This window comes from Dendrobates tinctorius, unplaced genomic scaffold, assembly GCF_039654945.1.
Source record: "Dendrobates tinctorius isolate UK_male_01 unplaced genomic scaffold, ASM3965494v1 ptg000236l, whole genome shotgun sequence".
Lineage (NCBI taxonomy): Eukaryota > Metazoa > Chordata > Amphibia > Anura > Dendrobatidae > Dendrobates > Dendrobates tinctorius.
In genome coordinates, this window is record NW_027361903.1 from 3122285 (window position 1) to 3143614 (window position 21330).

At 48.8% G+C, this 21330-nt stretch overlaps 1 protein-coding gene across 2 annotated transcripts in view; it reads right to left on the minus strand.

Annotated features, from left to right (window-relative positions):
• ATRNL1 (attractin like 1) overlaps nt 1–21330 on the minus strand; it is a 775749-nt gene that overhangs the window by 531859 nt on the left and 222560 nt on the right. For both annotated transcript variants that reach the window (XM_073556584.1, XM_073556585.1), the window contains 5 exons: nt 19663–19874; nt 19432–19550; nt 17519–17651; nt 17209–17390; nt 4276–4489 (listed from right to left, as the gene is read on the minus strand). In XM_073556584.1, coding sequence (XP_073412685.1) covers nt 4276–4489; nt 17209–17390; nt 17519–17651; nt 19432–19550; nt 19663–19874 — 860 coding nt within the window. The remainder of the gene's footprint in view (nt 1–4275; nt 4490–17208; nt 17391–17518; nt 17652–19431; nt 19551–19662; nt 19875–21330) is intronic.

Below are 21330 nucleotides of genomic sequence, written 5' to 3' on the forward strand. Positions count from 1 at the left end.
CTCTTACCACGGGCGCTGCCATGGGAGCGACCAGCTCCCTGCACCGCTTCAGTTGTCGTTTGATTTTTTGTTCACCCTTCCTAGACTTCTGGACCCCCACTAGCGATCCAGACTTAGCGGATCCGTACGTGGGGGGTCCAGAAGCCCCAGCACTCGCCGCCGGAGGTGCGGCCCTGGCTGTACCAACTTTACCTGGTGCCAGGCCAGCCCCCCCTGCCACCGAGGGCTGAGCCTGGACACCACCACCAACACCACAACCAGCACCGACCTCCATGTCGCTGCCTTGGTCTGAACTGTCACCAGATGCGACAGTCAGGTCACAACAGTCATCTCTCTCCCCGCTCCCTCGCTGCGGACCCACCACAGGGCCCGAGCCGGGGTGGGTAGCGGGTTCCACACAGCGGGACAGAGGGGCCCCGGGAAGAGGAGCAAAAACCAGTTGTTCCTCCACGCCATCAGAGGCCTTACGCCTGCGCCTCCTGTTTCTCCTCTTCCCGGTTGCCTCATCCTCCGGGCAGACTTCATCCCCAAACAACAGCGTGTGAAACCGTGCTGGGGATTCCATCTGCCGCACTTGCCTGAGGATGAGGCAGCCCCCCTCGGTATTACTCTCACTCCCTCCATCCTCCCCCTCGCTCCTGCTTTCCTCCGCGCTACTGGAGTCCAGCGGGAGGGCCAATTGCTCAGGGGCTATCCCGCTGCATGTTACCTGACTCCTGCTGGTGTCCGTCAGGTCTTCAGGTGGAGGTGGCCCAGGTGTGGTGTGGGCGCCATCTTGCGCTTCCTTCTCCTCACTTTCCTCCACCTGGGTGGGGCCTCCTGACCCCCCAGGAAACCCACCGGCCATGGCCCTGAACTGGTCCTCGTTCCGCAGCTTCTCCTGGAAGGGGCCGCTGCCGGCCCTGGGACTGGCTGGCTGTGCCTTGGGCCTACTGATGGTGGATGAGGCCCCCCCACCCCCAGCTGGCTTGCCGGGGGGTGGGAGCCAGGGGCCCAGCCCCGGCGCTCAGTCCCAGGTAGAGTCCTCTTTCCTGGGAAGGGGGCAGATGGAAAGTCCTTGCAGGAAAAAAAACCTCCCTTCCCAGGAGCTTAGCAAAACCCCAGCCTGCAGACGCTCAGCACAGACGCTCCTCTTCTTCCTGGGCGTGCCCAGAGCTGCACTCACTATTCTGCTGGTGCAGTCACTGTGTACATACATTACTGATCCTGAGTTACATCCTGTATTATACCCCAGAGCTGCACTCACTATTCTGCTGGTGCAGTCACTGGGTTCATACATTACATTACTGATCCTGAGTTACATCCTGTATTATACCCCAGAGCTGCACTCACTATTTTGCTGGTGCGTCACTGTGTACATACATTACATTACTGATCCTGTACTGATCCTGAGTTACATCCTGTATTATACTCTGGAGCTGCACTCACTATTCTGCTGATGCGTCACTGTGTACATACATTACATTACTGATCCTGTACTGATCCTGAGTTACATCCTGTATTATACTCCAGAGCTGCACTCACTATTCTGCTGGTGGAGTCACTGTGTACATACATTACATTACTGATCCTGAGTTACATCCTGTATTATACCGCAGAGCTGCACTCACTATTCTGCTGGTGCAGTCACTGTGTACATACATTACCTTACTGATCCTGAGTTACATCCTGTATTATACCCCAGAGCTGCACTCACTATTCTGCTGGTGCAGTCACAGTGTACTTTAGTGCAGCGGTAGCACCCTGTGCAGTGATGAGGCAGGGACCCAGCAAAGTTCAAAACAAAACGGCTCTTTAATGCTTCAACTCACAAAACACAGTACACGATTATCTTCCGGTTTGCAGCCAGGAAACAGGACAGTCCACCTCCGGTTTGCAGCTGGCCACATATCCTCCGAATTATAGTCAATAAACACGCCAGTCCACCTCTGACCGGTTGCCACTGGCGACTGCACCGCCATGTTAATGTTCTACTCATAGCATTAGACAGTACCAGATACTGTATCCTGTGGATCGCAGCCGGGAACCATATCCTCCAGTTTACAGTCACTAAACACGTCAGTCCTCCTCTGACCGGTTGCCATGGGCAACTGCACCTCTGTGTACGCTGTGGGTGCCAGGCTCACACAGGTGTAGCTCTGCAGAGCCTCCTGCTCTGTACTCCTGCCAACACCAGATTTACACTGATTCTAAACCTGACACACAGTATTACACAGTACCAGATATCCTCTGGATCGCAGCCGGGAACCATATCCTCCAGTTTACAGTCACTAAACACATCAGTCCTCCTCTGACCGTTTACCATGGGCAACTGCACCTCTGTGTACGCTGTGGGTGCCAGGCTCACACAGGTGTAGCTCTGCAGAGCCTCCTGCTCTGTACTCCTGCCAACACCAGATTTACACTGATCCTAAACCTGACACACAAACTCTATACACCAGGGTTTTTAACTAGCAAACTGTGGCCTTCAGCCACATGGAAAATCCAGCCAGGAATGAAGTCTGTTTCAAAACACAAAAGCCCCGACCAGGTTTTCCCTAAATCTGCCTTGGACAATCAGCATGTCCAAGACCTATACTCTCTGGCTGACGGGATGATATTAGTGGTAGTAGTCGGGTGGCTCTGGCTGACGGGATGATATTAGTGGTAGTAGTCCGGTGGCTCTGGTTTTCGGGATGATGTGGGATATTAGGGGTAGTAGTCCGGTGGCTCTGGCTGATGGGATGATGTGGGATATTAGGGGTAGTAGTCCGGTGACTCTGGCTGACGGGATGATGTGGGATATTAGGGGTAGTAGTCCGGTGGCTCTGACGGGATGATGTGGGATATTAGGGGTAATAGTCCGGTGGCTCTGACGGGATGATGTAGGATATTAGAGGTAGTAGTCCGGTGGCTCTGGCTGACGGGATGATGTGGGATATTAGGGGTAGTAGTCCCGTGACTCTGGCTGACGGGATGATGTGGGATATTAGGGGTAGTAGTCTGGTGGCTCTGACTGACGGGATGATGTGGGATATTAGGGGTAGTACTCCGGTGGCTCTGGCTGACGGGATGATGTGGGATATTAGGGGTAGTAGTCCGGTGGCTCTGGCTGACGGGATGATGTGGGATTTTAGGGGTTAGTAGTCCGATGGCTCTGGCTGACGGGATGATTTGGGATATTAGGGGTAGTAGTCCGGTGACTCTGGCTGACGGGATGATGTGGGATATTAGGGGTAGTAGTCCGGTGGCTCTGACGGGATGATGTGGGATATTAGGGGTAGTAGTCCAGTGGCTCTGACGGGATGATGTAGGATATTAGAGGTAGTAGTCCGGTGGCTCTGGCTGATGGGATGATGTGGGATATTAGGGGTAGTAGTCTGGTGGCTCTGACTGACGGGATGATGTGGGATATTAGTGGTAGTAGTCCGGTGGCTCTGGCTGACGGGATGATGTGGGATATTAGGGGTAGTAGTCCCGTGGCTCTGGCTGACGGGATGATGTGGGATATTAGGGGTAGTAGTCCCGTGACTCTGGCTGACGGGATGATGTGGGATATTAGGGGTAGTAGTCTGGTGGCTCTGACTGACGGGATGATGTGGGATATTAGGGGTAGTAGTCCGATGGCTCTGGCTGACGGGATGATGTGGGATATTAGGGGTAGTAGTCCGGTGGCTCTGGCTGACGGGATGAGGTGGGATATTAGGGGTAGTAGTCCGGTTGCTCTGGCTGACGGGATGATGTGGGATATTAGGGGTAGTAGTCCGATGGCTCTGGCTGACGGGATGATGTAGGATATTAGGGGTAGTAGTCCGGTGGCTCTGGCTGATGGGATGATGTGGGATATAAGGGGTAGTAGTCCGGTGGCTCTGGCTGATGGGATGATGTGGGATATTAGGTGTAGTAGTCCGGTTGCTCTGGCTGACGGGATGATGTGGGATATTAGTGGTAGTAGTCCGGTGGCTCTGGCTGATGGGATGATGTGGGATATAAGGGGTAGTAGTCTGGTGGCTCTGGCTGATGGGATGATGTGGGATATAAGGGGTAGTAGTCCGGTGGCTCTGCCTGACGGGATGATGTGGGATATTATAATGAATGTGGCTATTCGGAGTGGGTGGGGCTCTACATTCAGCTTTATGTATATATAGATATATAATCATTATAATTTGTTATAACTAACCGTAGTTAGTTACTATGCCTGGGCAGCGTCGGGCTCTTCAGCTAGTACATTCTTTTTTCAGGCTGCCTGCATACATGTTTATTAGTGACACACGACTATGGATGGATCTCACCCACCTACTGGCTTCTCGCACACCAGACCGTCTGTCATGGCAGTGCATGGATTTGCCTTCAGTCCTGCCACCTCTGCCCTCTCTAGGTAGGCACAAAATCCAGAGTCGCTGGGCTCTCCAGGAAGCCACTGCAAGGTGGTGTTAGTGAAAGGGCACATGTCCTCCCAGCCCCAATACGAAATATTGATCTTCCGTAACCCAACCCATGGGGAGAGCTTCTGTAAATGAGAGGAGAAAGGTAATCAGAAAACAATACAGACACTAATAACATCGCCGCTCTCCAGATATCAGTTATATTATACAGAGGTGACATCGCCGCTCCCCAGATATCAGTTATATTATACAGAGGAGACATCGCCGCTCCCCAGATATCAGTTATATTATACAGAGGAGACATCACCGCTCCCCAGATATCAGTTATATTATACAGAGGAGACATCGCCGCTCCCCAGATATCAGTTATATTATACAGAGGAGACATCACCGCTCCCCAGATATCAGTTATATTATACAGAGGAGACATCACCGCTCCCCAGATATCAGTTATATTATACAGAGGAGACATCGTCGCTCCCCAGATATCAGTTATATTATACAGAGGTGACATCACCGCTCCCCAGATATCAGTTATATTATACAGAGGAGACATCACCGCTCCCCAGATATCAGTTATATTATACAGAGGTGACATCACCGCTCCCCAGATATCAGTTATATTATACAGAGGAGACATCACCGCTCTCCAGATATCAGTTATATTATACAGAGGAGACATCGCCGCTCCCCAGATATCAGTTATATTATACAGAGGAGACATCACCGCTCTCCAGATATCAGTTATATTATATAGAGGAGACATCGCCGCTCCCCAGATATCAGTTATATTATACAGAGGAGACATCGCCGCTCTCCAGATATCAGTTATATTATACAGAGGAGACATCACCGCTCCCCAGATATCAGTTATATTATACAGAGGAGACATCACCGCTCCCCAGATATCAGTTATATTATACAGAGGAGACATCGCCGCTCTCCAGATATCAGTTATATTATACAGAGGAGACATCACCGCTCCCCAGATATCAGTTATATTATACAGAGGAGACATCACTGCTCCCCAGATATCAGTTATATTATACAGAGGAGACATCACCGCTCTCCAGATATCAGTTATATTATACAGAGGAGACATCACCGCTCCCCAGATATCAGTTATATTATACAGAGGTGACATCACCGCTCCCCAGATATCAGTTATATTATACAGAGGAGACATCACCGCTCCCCAGATATCAGTTATATTATACAGAGGAGACATCACCGCTCCCCAGATATCAGTTATATTATACAGAGGAGACATCACCGCTCCCCAGATATCAGTTATATTATACAGAGGAGACATCGCCGCTCTCCAGATATCAGTTATATTATACAGAGGAGACATCACCGCTCCCCAGATATCAGTTATATTATACAGAGGAGACATCACCGCTCCCCAGATATCAGTTATATTATACAGAGGAGACATCGCCGCTCCCCAGATATCAGTTATATTATACAGAGGAGACATCACCGCTCCCCAGATATCAGTTATATTATACAGAGGAGACATCACCGCTCCCCAGATATCAGTTATATTATACAGAGGAGACATCACCGCTCCCCAGATATCAGTTATATTATACAGAGGAGACATCGCCGCTCCCCAGATATCAGTTATATTATACAGAGGTGACATCACCGCTCTCCAGATATCAGTTATATTATACAGAGGAGACATCGTCGCTCCCCAGATATCAGTTATATTATACAGAGGAGACATCACCGCTCCCCAGATATCAGTTATATTATACAGAGGAGACATCGCCGCTCCCCAGATATCAGTTATATTATACAGAGGAGACATCGCCGCTCCCCAGATATCAGTTATATTATACAGAGGAGACATCGCCGCTCTCCAGATATCAGTTATATTATACAGAGGAGACATCGCCGCTCCCCAGATATCAGTTATATTATACAGAGGAGACATCGCCGCTCCCCAGATATCAGTTATATTATACAGAGGAGACATCACCGCTCCCCAGATATCAGTTATATTATACAGAGGAGACATCACCGCTCCCCAGATATCAGTTATATTATACAGAGGAGACATCACCGCTCCCCAGATATCAGTTATATTATACAGAGGAGACATCACCGCTCCCCAGATATCAGTTATATTATACAGAGGAGACATCACCGCTCCCCAGATATCAGTTATATTATACAGAGGAGACATCACCGCTCCCCAGATATCAGTTATATTATACAGAGGAGACATCACCGCTCCCCAGATATCAGTTATATTATACAGAGGAGACATCGCCGCTCCCCAGATATCAGTTATATTATACAGAGGAGACATCACCGCTCCCCAGATATCAGTTATATTATACAGAGGAGACATCGCCGCTCTCCAGATATCAGTTATATTATACAGAGGAGACATCGCCGCTCCCCAGATATCAGTTATATTATACAGAGGTGACATCACCGCTCCCCAGATATCAGTTATATTATACAGAGGAGACATCACCGCTCTCCAGATATCAGTTATATTATACAGAGGAGACATCACCGCTCCCCAGATATCAGTTATATTATACAGAGGAGACATCGCCGCTCTCCAGATATCAGTTATATTATACAGAGGAGACATCACCGCTCCCCAGATATCAGTTATATTATACAGAGGAGACATCACCGCTCCCCAGATATCAGTTATATTATACAGAGGAGACATCGCCGCTCCCCAGATATCAGTTATATTATACAGAGGAGACATCACCGCTCCCCAGATATCAGTTATATTATACAGAGGAGACATCACCGCTCCCCAGATATCAGTTATATTATACAGAGGAGACATCACCGCTCTCCAGATATCAGTTATATTATACAGAGGAGACATCACCGCTCCCCAGATATCAGTTATATTATACAGAGGTGACATCACCGCTCCCCAGATATCAGTTATATTATACAGAGGAGACATCACCGCTCCCCAGATATCAGTTATATTATACAGAGGAGACATCACCGCTCCCCAGATATCAGTTATATTATACAGAGGAGACATCGCCGCTCCCCAGATATCAGTTATATTATACAGAGGAGACATCACCGCTCCCCAGATATCAGTTATATTATACAGAGGAGACATCGCCGCTCCCCAGATATCAGTTATATTATACAGAGGAGACATCGCCGCTCTCCAGATATCAGTTATATTATACAGAGGAGACATCACCGCTCCCCAGATATCAGTTATATTATACAGAGGAGACATCGCCGCTCCCCAGATATCAGTTATATTATACAGAGGAGACATCACCGCTCCCCAGATATCAGTTATATTATACAGAGGAGACATCACCGCTCCCCAGATATCAGTTATATTATACAGAGGAGACATCACCGCTCCCCAGATATCAGTTATATTATACAGAGGAGACATCGCCGCTCTCCAGATATCAGTTATATTATACAGAGGAGACATCACCGCTCCCCAGATATCAGTTATATTATACAGAGGAGACATCGCCGCTCCCCAGATATCAGTTATATTATACAGAGGAGACATCACCGCTCCCCAGATATCAGTTATATTATACAGAGGAGACATCGCCGCTCCCCAGATATCAGTTATATTATACAGAGGAGACATCACCGCTCCCCAGATATCAGTTATATTATACAGAGGAGACATCGCCGCTCCCCAGATATCAGTTATATTATACAGAGGAGACATCACCGCTCCCCAGATATCAGTTATATTATACAGAGGAGACATCACCGCTCCCCAGATATCAGTTATATTATACAGAGGAGACATCACCGCTCCCCAGATATCAGTTATATTATACAGAGGAGACATCACCGCTCCCCAGATATCAGTTATATTATACAGAGGAGACATCGCCGCTCCCCAGATATCAGTTATATTATACAGAGGAGACATCCCCGCTCCCCAGATATCAGTTATATTATACAGAGGAGACATCGCCGCTCCCCAGATATCAGTTATATTATACAGAGGAGACATCGCCGCTCCCCAGATATCAGTTATATTATACAGAGGTGACATCGCCGCTCCCCAGATATCAGTTATATTATACAGAGGTGACATCTCCGCTCCCCAGATATCAGTTATATTATACAGAGGAGACATCACCGCTCTCCAGATATCAGTTATATTATACAGAGGAGACATCGACGCTCCCCAGATATCAGTTATATTATACAGAGGAGACATCACCGCTCTCCAGATATCAGTTATATTATACAGAGGAGACATCGCCGCTCTCCAGATATCAGTTATATTATACAGAGGAGACATCACCGCTCCCCAGATATCAGTTATATTATACAGAGGTGACATCGCCGCTCCCCAGATATCAGTTATATTATACAGAGGTGACATCACCGCTCCCCAGATATCAGTTATATTATACAGAGGAGACATCACCGCTCTCCAGATATCAGTTATATTATACAGAGGAGACATCGACGCTCCCCAGATATCAGTTATATTATACAGAGGAAACATCACCGCTCCCCAGATATCAGTTATATTATACAGAGGAGACATCACCGCTCTCCAGATATCAGTTATATTATACAGAGGAGACATCGCCGCTCTCCAGATATCAGTTATATTATACAGAGGAGACATCACCGCTCTCCAGATATCAGTTATATTATACAGAGGAGACATCACCGCTCCCCAGATATCAGTTATATTATACAGAGGAGACATCACCGCTCCCCAGATATCAGTTATATTATACAGAGGTGACATCGCCGCTCCCCAGATATCAGTTATATTATACAGAGGAGACATCACCGCTCCCCAGATATCAGTTATATTATACAGAGGTGACATCGCCGCTCCCCAGATATCAGTTATATTATACAGAGGAGACATCACCGCTCCCCAGATATCAGTTATATTATACAGAGGAGACATCACCGCTCCCCAGATATCAGTTATATTATACAGAGGAGACATCACCGCTCCCCAGATATCAGTTATATTATACAGAGGAGACATCGCCGCTCTCCAGATATCAGTTATATTATACAGAGGAGACATCGCCGCTCCCCAGATATCAGTTATATTATACAGAGGAGACATCACCGCTCCCCAGATATCAGTTATATTATACAGCGGTGACATCACCGCTCTCCAGATATCAGTTATATTATACAGAGGAGACATCACCGCTCTCCAGATATCAGTTATATTATACAGAGGAGACATCGCCGCTCCCCAGATATCAGTTATATTATACAGAGGAGACATCACCGCTCCCCAGATATCAGTTATATTATACAGAGGAGACATCGCCGCTCTCCAGATATCAGTTATATTATACAGAGGAGACATCGCCGCTCCCCAGATATCAGTTATATTATACAGAGGAGACATCGCCGCTCCCCAGATATCAGTTATATTATACAGAGGAGACATCACCGCTCCCCAGATATCAGTTATATTATACAGAGGAGACATCACCGCTCCCCAGATATCAGTTATATTATACAGAGGAGACATCACCGCTCCCCAGATATCAGTTATATTATACAGAGGAGACATCACCGCTCCCCAGATATCAGTTATATTATACAGAGGAGACATCGCCGCTCCCCAGATATCAGTTATATTATACAGAGGAGACATCACCGCTCCCCAGATATCAGTTATATTATACAGAGGAGACATCACCGCTCCCCAGATATCAGTTATATTATACAGAGGAGACATCACCGCTCCCCAGATATCAGTTATATTATACAGAGGAGACATCGCCGCTCCCCAGATATCAGTTATATTATACAGAGGAGACATCACCGCTCTCCAGATATCAGTTATATTATACAGAGGAGACATCACCGCTCCCCAGATATCAGTTATATTATACAGAGGAGACATCGCCGCTCTCCAGATATCAGTTATATTATACAGAGGAGACATCCCGCTCCCCAGATATCAGTTATATTATACAGAGGAGACATCACCGCTCTCCAGATATCAGTTATATTATACAGAGGAGACATCGCCGCTCCCCAGATATCAGTTATATTATACAGAGGAGACATCACCGCTCCCCAGATATCAGTTATATTATACAGAGGAGACATCGCCGCTCTCCAGATATCAGTTATATTATACAGAGGAGACATCACCGCTCCCCAGATATCAGTTATATTATACAGAGGAGACATCACCGCTCCCCAGATATCAGTTATATTATACAGAGGAGACATCGCCGCTCTCCAGATATCAGTTATATTATACAGAGGAGACATCGCCGCTCTCCAGATATCAGTTATATTATACAGAGGAGACATCACCGCTCCCCAGATATCAGTTATATTATACAGAGGAGACATCACCGCTCCCCAGATATCAGTTATATTATACAGAGGAGACATCGCCGCTCCCCAGATATCAGTTATATTATACAGAGGAGACATCACCGCTCCCCAGATATCAGTTATATTATACAGAGGAGACATCGCCGCTCTCCAGATATCAGTTATATTATACAGAGGAGACATCACCGCTCCCCAGATATCAGTTATATTATACAGAGGAGACATCACCGCTCCCCAGATATCAGTTATATTATACAGAGGAGACATCGCCGCTCCCCAGATATCAGTTATATTATACAGAGGAGACATCACCGCTCTCCAGATATCAGTTATATTATACAGAGGAGACATCACCGCTCCCCAGATATCAGTTATATTATACAGAGGAGACATCACCGCTCCCCAGATATCAGTTATATTATACAGAGGAGACATCGCCGCTCCCCAGATATCAGTTATATTATACAGAGGAGACATCGCCGCTCCCCAGATATCAGTTATATTATACAGAGGAGACATCGCCGCTCCCCAGATATCAGTTATATTATACAGAGGTGACATCACCGCTCTCCAGATATCAGTTATATTATACAGAGGAGACATCGCCGCTCTCCAGATATCAGTTATATTATACAGTGGTGACATCGCCGCTCCCCAGATATCAGTTATATTATACAGAGGTGACATCACCGCTCCCCAGATATCAGTTATATTATACAGTGGTGACATCACCGCTCCCCAGATATCAGTTATATTATACAGAGGAGACATCACCGCTCCCCAGATATCAGTTATATTATTCAGTGGTGACATCACCGCTCTCCGGAGATAATCAGGCGCTCGGTGCGATACATCATACATATATTGTCCAGCTCTTTACGCCCCGTCGTTGATGTTGCAGCTAATCAGCCGCTCTTCTCTTCCTGCTGAGACTCATTTTATCCGGAGAACATTCCATCGTTCCGCGATTCCGCCGCGCCGTCTGACATCCCTCTTAGTGTGAGTCGCTGCAGCAGTTCCCCGCCGTGCGTCTCCTCATTAGACTCCGTCTATTATTAATGCGATAATTTCATTTTTTAAATTCTTAATAAACCTTAAATTCGGTTTTCTCTTCTAAAGTCGTGAAATGCGAGGACCCCGGACGTCTCACAAAGCGATTCACAGAAATCACCGTCAGCGCGGTGCTAGGCGTCGGGAGCAATAAAAGGGACGGTGTCACCTGGGTTTGTAGTGTATTCACAAAATGGCATCTAATCATCTGGTAACCGCGGGGCCCAACTCGGATTGTACATTGCAGTGCCACAGTAGCACACTTACGCAGTGAAGAGGCAGTGACCCACAAAGTTCAAACACAAAGTCTCTTTAATGTGTTACTTCTCACACTAAATGTCCATTTCACACACAAGTGCATATAATATTAGTGTCCATTTCATAGCACTACATACTACACGGCTTTAGATTGCAGTCCCTAAACACGCTGGACCTCCCTTTGTCCAGTAACCGTGGGCAACTGCAGCGCCGTATTAAAGTCTCTTTAGTCAGAGCTTTACTCGTTTAGTTTTCAATGACTACACACGCCAGTCCTCCTCTGACCAGTTATCGCGGGTGACCGCACCGCTGTGTCAATGTCTCTGTACTCACACAGCTGTACACAGTCTTTGATATCCTCCGGGTAGCAGCTGGGCACCATATCCACCTGTTTGCAGCCGTTAAACACACTAGTCCTCCTTTGGGCACAGGACATCCACATCCGAGACCAGTTACCGTGGACGGCAGCACTGCTGTGTACGCTGTGGTTGCCAGGCCTATTGGCTCCGCTCTGTCCTGTGTTGCCTCACACAGGCCGTGCTCTGCAACACCAACTCCTCTGCACAGAAACAAGCACCAAATCACTCTAGCCCTGACACACCCATTCCTGCGGAACTTTTAACAAAAGAACCCGTGGCCTCACGCCATATGGAAAACCCGGGCCTGGAGTGAAATGGACTGCATGACTACCATCCTGCAGTCTGTTCCACAACACAACATCCCAGAGCAGGTTTTCCCTACATCTGCCTTGGACACTAGCATGCACTCCTATGGCCTTCATACGCCTCCGTGCACATCCTGTGAAGAACAAGCAGCGACCTCTGCCTGTGACACCAGTCACTGCCTCACAACATCCTGATTTTTTCTGCTTATTGCAATTTTGCTTCTTTAATCAGTTTTCCATTTTCATTATATACAAAAATAGAAAAACTTTCAATCTGAATAAATCCACAGTTTTCCAGGTCTTGATTGACTGCCATATTCCTGCTGCTGCGCTGACCTAGCATGGAGTTATGGTGTGACCATGAGCACAACATTGCTTCATAGCTCCATGTGGGAAAGCTGGGTGACTCCACACTGACGATGAAACATCACACATACTGGTGGCACCCAGCTTTCCCAGACTCCTGCGTGGCAAATATCCTATATTTACCCCCATAGGATTGAGGAGTATTTACATTCTTTTCAGAACCTTCCCACAGCTGGCGCTTTTGCTTCCTGACATCTCGGGGCTGCGTCATTATCCAGATGGACGGCTCAGCCGCTGCCACCATATAAAGGCGATTTTGGGAATGATCCTGCTGATTGGTCTAGGTCACAGCGTGAGGCTGCGGATAATGACGTCCACTTACTGCGGTTGTAAAACGCGCCTTAAGACTTTTACTGACGATCGTCCTCCGCCGCCCCCAAACCGACAGCTGCTCCTCACTCAGATCAGCAGCGTAAAGAGCAGGATGACAGAAGCGTCCCATGAATCATTTATTGGGACACAACAAGCCTTATTAATGGCGGTCAGTGCGCCAGGGGCACCGCGCCCGTCCGCTGGGCACAGAACAAGGAGACGTAAACCTCCACAGTTAGATCCGTATCACCCGGGAAAGATCCTCATCTTCTCCACATACTTCTGAGGGGTCGGATGGCAGCAATTTACATTATTATTAAACTTCAATTTCTCGTCATCTCCAGATACAGATACAGTCATGGCCAAATGAGTTGGCACCTTTGAAAAGATTCCAGGAAATGAAGTATTTCTCCCAGAAGATTATTGTCATTATTGTTATACACAGGTTTATTTCCTTTGTGTGAATTGGAACAACACAAAAAAACAGGCAAATTGGACAAAATTTCACACAAAACCTCAAAAATGGGTAGGACAAAATTGTTGGCACACAACTTAGTTTCCAGCCTGTGATGCTCGTTCAGACTCACCTGTGGCAAGTAACAGGTGTGGGTAATAAGAAAATCACACCTGAAACCAGATAAAAAGGGCAGAAATTGACTCAATCTTTGCATTGTGTGTCTGTGTGTGCCACACTAAGCATGGAGAACAAAAAGAGGAGAGGAGAACTGTGTGAGGAATCGAGAACTAAAATTGTTGAACAAGAGCAACAATCTTAAAGTTACAAGTCCAGATTCAGAGATCTTGATGTTCCTTTTTCCACGGAGCGAAACATAATCATAGAATCGTAGAGTTGGAAGGGACCTCCTGGGCCATCTGGTCCAACCCCCTGCTCAAAGCAGGATTCGCTAAATCATCCCAGTCAGATGTCTGTCCAGCCTCTGTTTGAAGACTTCCATTGAAGGAGAACTCACCAATTCTCGTGGCAGCTTGTTCCACTCATTGATCACTCTGTCAAAAAGTTTTTTCTAATATCTAATCTGTGTCTCCTCCCATTCAGTTTCATCCCATTGCTTCTAGTCTTTCCTTGTGCAAATGAGAATAAAGTTGATCCTTCTACAATGTGACAGCCCTTTAGATATTTGTAGACCGCTAATCAAGAAGCTTACAAGCCATGGCACTGTAGCTGATCTCCCTAGATGTGGACGTCAGGCAAAATTGATGAAAGGTTGCAACGCAGGATAGTCCGGATGGTGGATAAGCAGCCCCAATCCAGGTCCAAAGAAATTCAAGCTGTCCTGCAGGCTCAGGTGCATCAGTGTCACGTGAGCTATCTGTCCACATGTGAATGAAATGAAACGCTATGGTTGGAGACACAGGTGGACCCCACTGCTGACACAGATCCAAAAAAGGTAGACTGTAGATTGACACAATGTACGTGAGTATAAGCCAAAATCCTTGTGGGAAAGTGTCCAAGATAGACCAAGATAGATCTTTCTGGTAAAGCACATCGTTCTACTGTTTATGGAAAACAAAATGAGGTCTACAAAGATCAGAACACAGTACCTACAGTCAGATATAGTGGAGGTTCACAGATGTTTTGGGGTTGTTTTGCTGCCTCTGGCACTGGGTGCCTTGTGTGTGTACAAGGCATCACAAAATCTGGACAATACGAAAGTATTTTGAGTGGCAATGAAGTGTCTAGTGTCCGAAAGCTGGGTTTGCATCCTAGCTCAAGGGTCTTCCAGCAGCACAATGACCCCAAATATACTTCAAGAAGCCCCCATAAATGGATGGAAACGAAGCTCTGGGGAGTTCTGAATTGGCAGCAATGAGTCAGAATCTAAATCCCATTGATCGCCTGTGCAGAGATCTTACAATCACTGTCGGGAGAAGGCGCCTTCAATACGAGACCGGGAGCAGTTTACAAAGGAAGAGTCGTCCAAGATCCCGGCTGAGAGGAGCAAGAAGCGGACGATGGTTATAGGAAGCCATTGATCGCAGGCATGTACTCCAAAGGGTGCAACCAAATATGAAGTGGAGGGTGCCAACAATTGTGTCCTCCAATTTGGGGGGCTTTGTGTGAAATGATGTCCAATTTGCCTTTTTTCTGTTTTTTATGTTGTTCCAAAAAGAAACAAAAGGACATAAACCTGAGTATACGAAACATGGGGAAGTGTAATAATAATATTCTGGGAGGAATACATCATTTCCTGGAACAATTTCAGGGGTGTCACCACTTTTCGCCATAACTGTATATGCTTGCTGTCAGTGAATAGAAGCAAGATCAGTTAAACATCCAGAAGGTAAAATACACACATCTGTCCTAATACTTCTCATAGCTGAGGGTTTGTCACCATTGCAGCCCTGGGCCACACATCCCGGGCTCCACACTGGTGCATATTACCGGCACTGATACAATGGGGTCGATCAAGCGGCCTCATATGGAAGTGATCAGTGGGTGCCGAGCCGCCCCTACTCTGCAGAGGAGATGAGAGGGGTCGACACCAGGGTCCGACCGCACACAGCGCTTGCCAGGGGGATCCTGATTGATGGACAGTTACGTCCCCTTGTCAGACTGAAGGTTCACCAAGACCGGGAATGAGGCTACTACAGAGGACGAGACAGGCACACACATACGCCGGAGCGCAGCGCAACAAGCATGGAAAATTACAGCATTCAATGTGTCCATCAGCTACACCCAAACCACGGACAGATCGCCAGACAGGACACTGGAAAAGGCGAGTCACAGAGGAAGAAAGGGCGGAGGACAGGACAAAGGAGTATGGAGGAGGACAGAGGAGCCTGGAGGAGGAGGACAGAGGAGCCTGGAGGAGGAGGACAGAGGAGCCTGGAGAGGGAGGACAGGGGAGGAAGGAGGAAGACAGGACAGAGGAGCCTGGAGGACGAGGACAGAGGAGCCTGGAGGAGAAGAACAGAGGAGCCTAGAGGAGGAGAACAGAAGCCTGGAGGAGGAGGACAGAGGAGCTTGGAGGAGGAGGACAGAGGAGCCTGGAGGAGGAGGACAGAGGAGCCTGGAGGAGGAGGACAGAGGAGCCTGGAGAGGGAGGACAGGGGAGGAAGGAGGAAGACAGGACAGAGGAGCCTGGAGGACGAGGACAGAGGAGCCTGGAGGAGAAGAACAGAGGAGCCTAGAGGAGGAGAACAGAAGCCTAGAGGAGAACAGAAGCCTGGAGGAGGACAGAGGAGCCTGGAGGAGGAGGACAGAGGAGCCTGGAGGGGGAGGACAGAGGAGGAAGGAGGAAGACAGGACAGAGGAGTCTGGAGGAGGAGGACAGAGGAGCCTGGAGGAGGAAAACTGGAGCCTGGAGGAGGACAGAGGAGCCTGGAGGAAAAGGATAGAGGAGCTTGGGGGAGTAGAACAGAGGAACCTGGAGGAGAACATGACAGAGGAGTCTGGAGGAGGATAGGACAGAGGAGTCTGGAAGAGGACAGGACAGAGGAGTCTGGAGGAGAACATGACAGAGGAGTCTGGAGGAGGACAGGACAGAGGAGTCTGGAAAAGGACAGGACAGAGGAGTCTGGAAGAGGACAGGACAGAGGAGTCTGGAGGAGGACAGGACAGAGGAGTCTGGAGGAGGACAGGACAGAAGAGTCTGGAGAAGGACAGGACAGAGGATGAGAATAGAAGAGTCTGGAGGAAGAGGATAGAGGAGCCTGGAGGACGAGGACCGAGGAACCTGGAGGAGGACAAGACAGATGAGAATAGAAGAGTCTGGAGGAAGAGGATAGAGGAGCCTAGTGGAGGACAGAAGAGCATGGCGGATGAGGATAGTGGAGCCTGAAGGAGGAGTACAGAGGAGTCTGGAGGAGGAGGACAGATTAGGTGGCATTTCTCACCTGTACTGTGTATTTTTGCATTTCGTCTAGCACAAAGTCCACCTCTTTTGGGGTGGTGAGGGAGGCAAGGCTGCCGCTCAGATTGTGGCAGTACACCCTGGCGTTGTCGTAGCTGTCGCGGCTGGAGTTGATGCGCAGACAGGCGTCCCCCACGTGGCTCCATCCTTCTCCACAGAGATGAGCTGTGACAAGACACCAGTGTCAGCACCTCCTGCGCAGTGTACGGGGCACACACGGGGTCACACACGGGGTCACACACGGGGTCACACACGGGGTCACACACGGGGTCACACCTGGCGCGGGCACTCACCGGGCAGAGCCTGGCATTCCTGCTGTCGCTGATCCCACTGGCAGTTCAGGTTGAGGGAGCAGCTTTTGCAGCTCGTCAGCTTATTGCAGATCTGCTCGTTCCTTACATAACATTTCACATAATTCTTCACAGACTGAAAGAACAATCAGGGAAACAATCAGTGAGAAGGCGGCTGATAACTGCGAGCGACGCAGAATATATAGTACCAGGGTCGGTATACAGCAGCAATGCCATTATAGATAGGATATCTGCTCCTGCTCTGCATGCATCAAGGGGTGCCGCTAATCATCTAGCACAGGGGTCCCCAACCTGCAGCTCTACAAATATAGAACTACAAGGCTCAGCATGTCAGGGTCCTGCACGACCGTCTAATGTTGATGGTGCTACTGAGCGGACCCTCCCCATTGCTTCACCAGACCCCTGAGCAGACCCTCAGCATCCTCCCCAGACCCCTGAGCAGACCCTCCCCAGGACCACACCACCAGACCCCTGAGCAGACCCTTCCAAGACCCCTGAGCAGACGCTCAGCACCCTCCCCAGACCCCTGAGCAGACCCTCCCCAGGACCACACCACCAGACCCCTGAGCAGACCCTTCCAAGACCCCTGAGCAGACCCTCCCCAGACCCCTGAGCAGACCCTCCCCATTTCCTCACCAGACCAATGAACAAACCCTCCCCAGACCCCTGAGCAGACCCTCAGCACCCTCCCCAGACCCCTGAGCAGACCCTCCCCATTTCCTCACCAGACCAATGAACAAACCCTCCCCAGACCCCTGAGCAGACCCTCAGCATCCTCCGCAGACCCTCCCCAGGACCACACCACCAGACCCTGAGCAGACCATTCCAAGACCCCTGAGCAGACCCTCAGCACCCTCCCCAGACCCCTGAGCAGACCCTCCCAAGGACCACACAAGACCCCGGAGCAGACCCTCCCCATTTCCTCACCAGACCCCTGAGCAGACCCTCCCAAGGACCACACAAGACTCCTGAGCAGACCCTCCCCATTCCTTCACCAAACCCCTGAGCAGAACCTCCCCATTTCCTCACCAGACCAATGAACAAATCCTCCCCAGACCCCTTAGCAGACCCTCAGCATCCTCCCCAGACCCCTGAGCAGACCCTCCCCAGGACCACACCACCAGACCCCTGAGCAGACCCTCAGCACCCTCCCCAGACCCCTGAGCAGACTCTCCCCATTTCCTCACCAGACCAATGAACAAACCCTCCCCAGACCCCTGAGCAGACCCTCAGCATCCTCCGCAGACCTTCCCCAGGACCACACCTCCAGACCCCTGAGCAGACCCTCAGCACCCTCCCCAGACCCCTGAGCAGACCCTCCCAAGGACCACACAAGACCCCGGAGCAGACCCTCCCTATTTCCTCACCAGACCCCTGAGCAGACCCTCCCAAGGACCACACAAGACTCCTGAGCAGACCCTCCCCTTTTCCTCACCAGACCCCTTAGCAGACCCTCCACAAACCCTCAGCAGACCCTCACAATTCCCCCACCAGACCCCTGGGAACACTCTCAGCAAACCCACACCAGACCCTTACCATGTTCCTGAGCAGACCCTCACCAGACCATCAGTAGCCCTTCACTAGACCCTCATTAGACCCCTGTTCACACCCTCACCAGACCCTTCAGCAGACACTCAAAAGACCCTTCAGAGAACTCTCACCAGACCTCTGAGCAGACATTCCCCAAACCCTTAAACAGACCCTTCCCAGACTCCTGGGGCAGCCCCTCTGCAAACCCACAACAGACCTTCATGAGGTCCGCAAGCAGACCCTCACTAGACCATCAGTAGACATTCACCAGACCCTCATCACCAGACTCCCAAGCACACCCTCAGCAGACCCTCTCACCAGACCCTTCAGAGAACCCTCAGCACACCCCCAGAGCAGGCCCTCACCATGCTGCAGTTGCTGCTCAGGGCCATGCACTTCTTGTCATCACACCACTGGCAGCCGTTGGTGTTGGCGGTGCAGCTGGCGCAGTCCGTGTTCTTGTAGCACCGATCATCTGCTGGCGCTGTGGAGGGAATGTGACAGGACATTTTGTCCCACAGTGCCACGTAACCTGACTGACAACAGGGCGGAGCTGACCGTAGCTCTGGGTGTGGCTAGAGAAGTGTCAGGCTTACCAGATTTGTTGGGGCAGTGGGCGCGGGACAGGCTGCTGCTGGTGTGCGCTGTCTCCCATGACACACAATACCCCCGGTCCCACAGACAGCTGATGCCTTGTACCGCGCTGGTGCACTGCTCCTGGGTGTGAAAAGCCTCGCAGCTCGGAGGTTTGTACACCAAGATGTCGTTCAGGAGGACGCTGGAGAACCCACCAAATATGAACATGGACCTGATGGGGGGAAATCAGCCGCCATTACAATGTGGAAATGCAAGTGGATTCTAAAACAGAAAGCTTTATTTTATGAAAGGATTCTTTACAGTTCCAGCAGTAAGCTAAACTGTAGAAATATTTAACAATGGGTATTGCATCCGCCTATAAAACAGAAAAGCAAAGTCAAGGACCTTATAATAAAGAAAATATTTAGAAATGAATTTCCCCATTAGGAAAGGATTTTTTACTGTTAGATGAAAATAGACAAAGCCTTAATGTTTTGACCTATACATGTCAGAGGCTTAGAAAAAATATCTACCAAAAGGGTTGAGCATAAACCGACTTACTGAAAAAGCCCTATTAAAATGTAACTTTTATTAAGTACCTTTAAAAAAACCTTAATCCTGATTTTTGATACAAATATCCCCTGTTCCATGGGCTAACTGGGCTTCTAGCATTACTAAAGAATGAATAATAACTTGCAGATGAAACTGATCTACCCAGTCAAAAAGCCAGTGACATGTATCTGGCCAGATATGTGTGGAGGGCAGCAGATATGTTGGTGTCATTACCCTTGCACGCACAAATGGCCTCACTGTAGCAACATGATGGAGCAATAGACAGATTTGCTGTGACTAATCATATATATTGCATATCTCTTTAGTGGATTTTCCTTTGGGGGGGGACTTTTAGGTTGTATCATACAATTTATCTAATACTTATCTATACTGAGTGGTGTGAAGCAACTTCGGCTGCATGGACCCTTTACTCTTTCTGAACACCTATATCTGATTGCATAAAATACTCTATTTTATCCATGAGGATCTCATAAACAAGTGGATGCAGGCCACCTGGATAGAGGAGAATAGGGACAGCTGACGCAAGAGCGGGGGCGCCATTCTCGTATTTCTTAGGGTGCCAACCTCCGCACCTAGGCAGATGTTCAGTTAGGCTAAGCTATCTATAGGGCCAGACCACTTGTCATGGTTAGGACATGGTTAATGTCCTGTTCTCACAGGGTTAACTTTTGCCGGCCTCTCTTTGGATCTGGGGGTATTTATACTCACTCCAGACTAGGATTCCCTGTCAGGTATACTGTTGTTCTGGTGTGTCTGACCCCTGGTGTGCGTGTATTCTGCGTTGCTTGTTTGCTTCCCGTGTATGACCCGGCCTGTTCCCTCACTCTGTACTCCGTCTCTCGCTTTGGTACTATTGTCTTCTCCGGTTCTGACCTCCTGGCTTGGCTATTGTTACTCCGCTACCGTTTGCCCCTACTGTACCGTCCATTGCCCGTTCTGGTTTTCTGATCTATTGCTACGTTCTGACTATCCATTCTGTCTAACCCTTTGGTAGTGTCCTGCTGTCTCGTGCTTTGACCTCGGCTTGATCTGGTTTCTGTCTCTGTCTATGCCCCTTGGTAACATTGTCCTGTAGTTACCTTTCTAGGAGTTTCCCTGCAGCTCCTAGCTCTGTG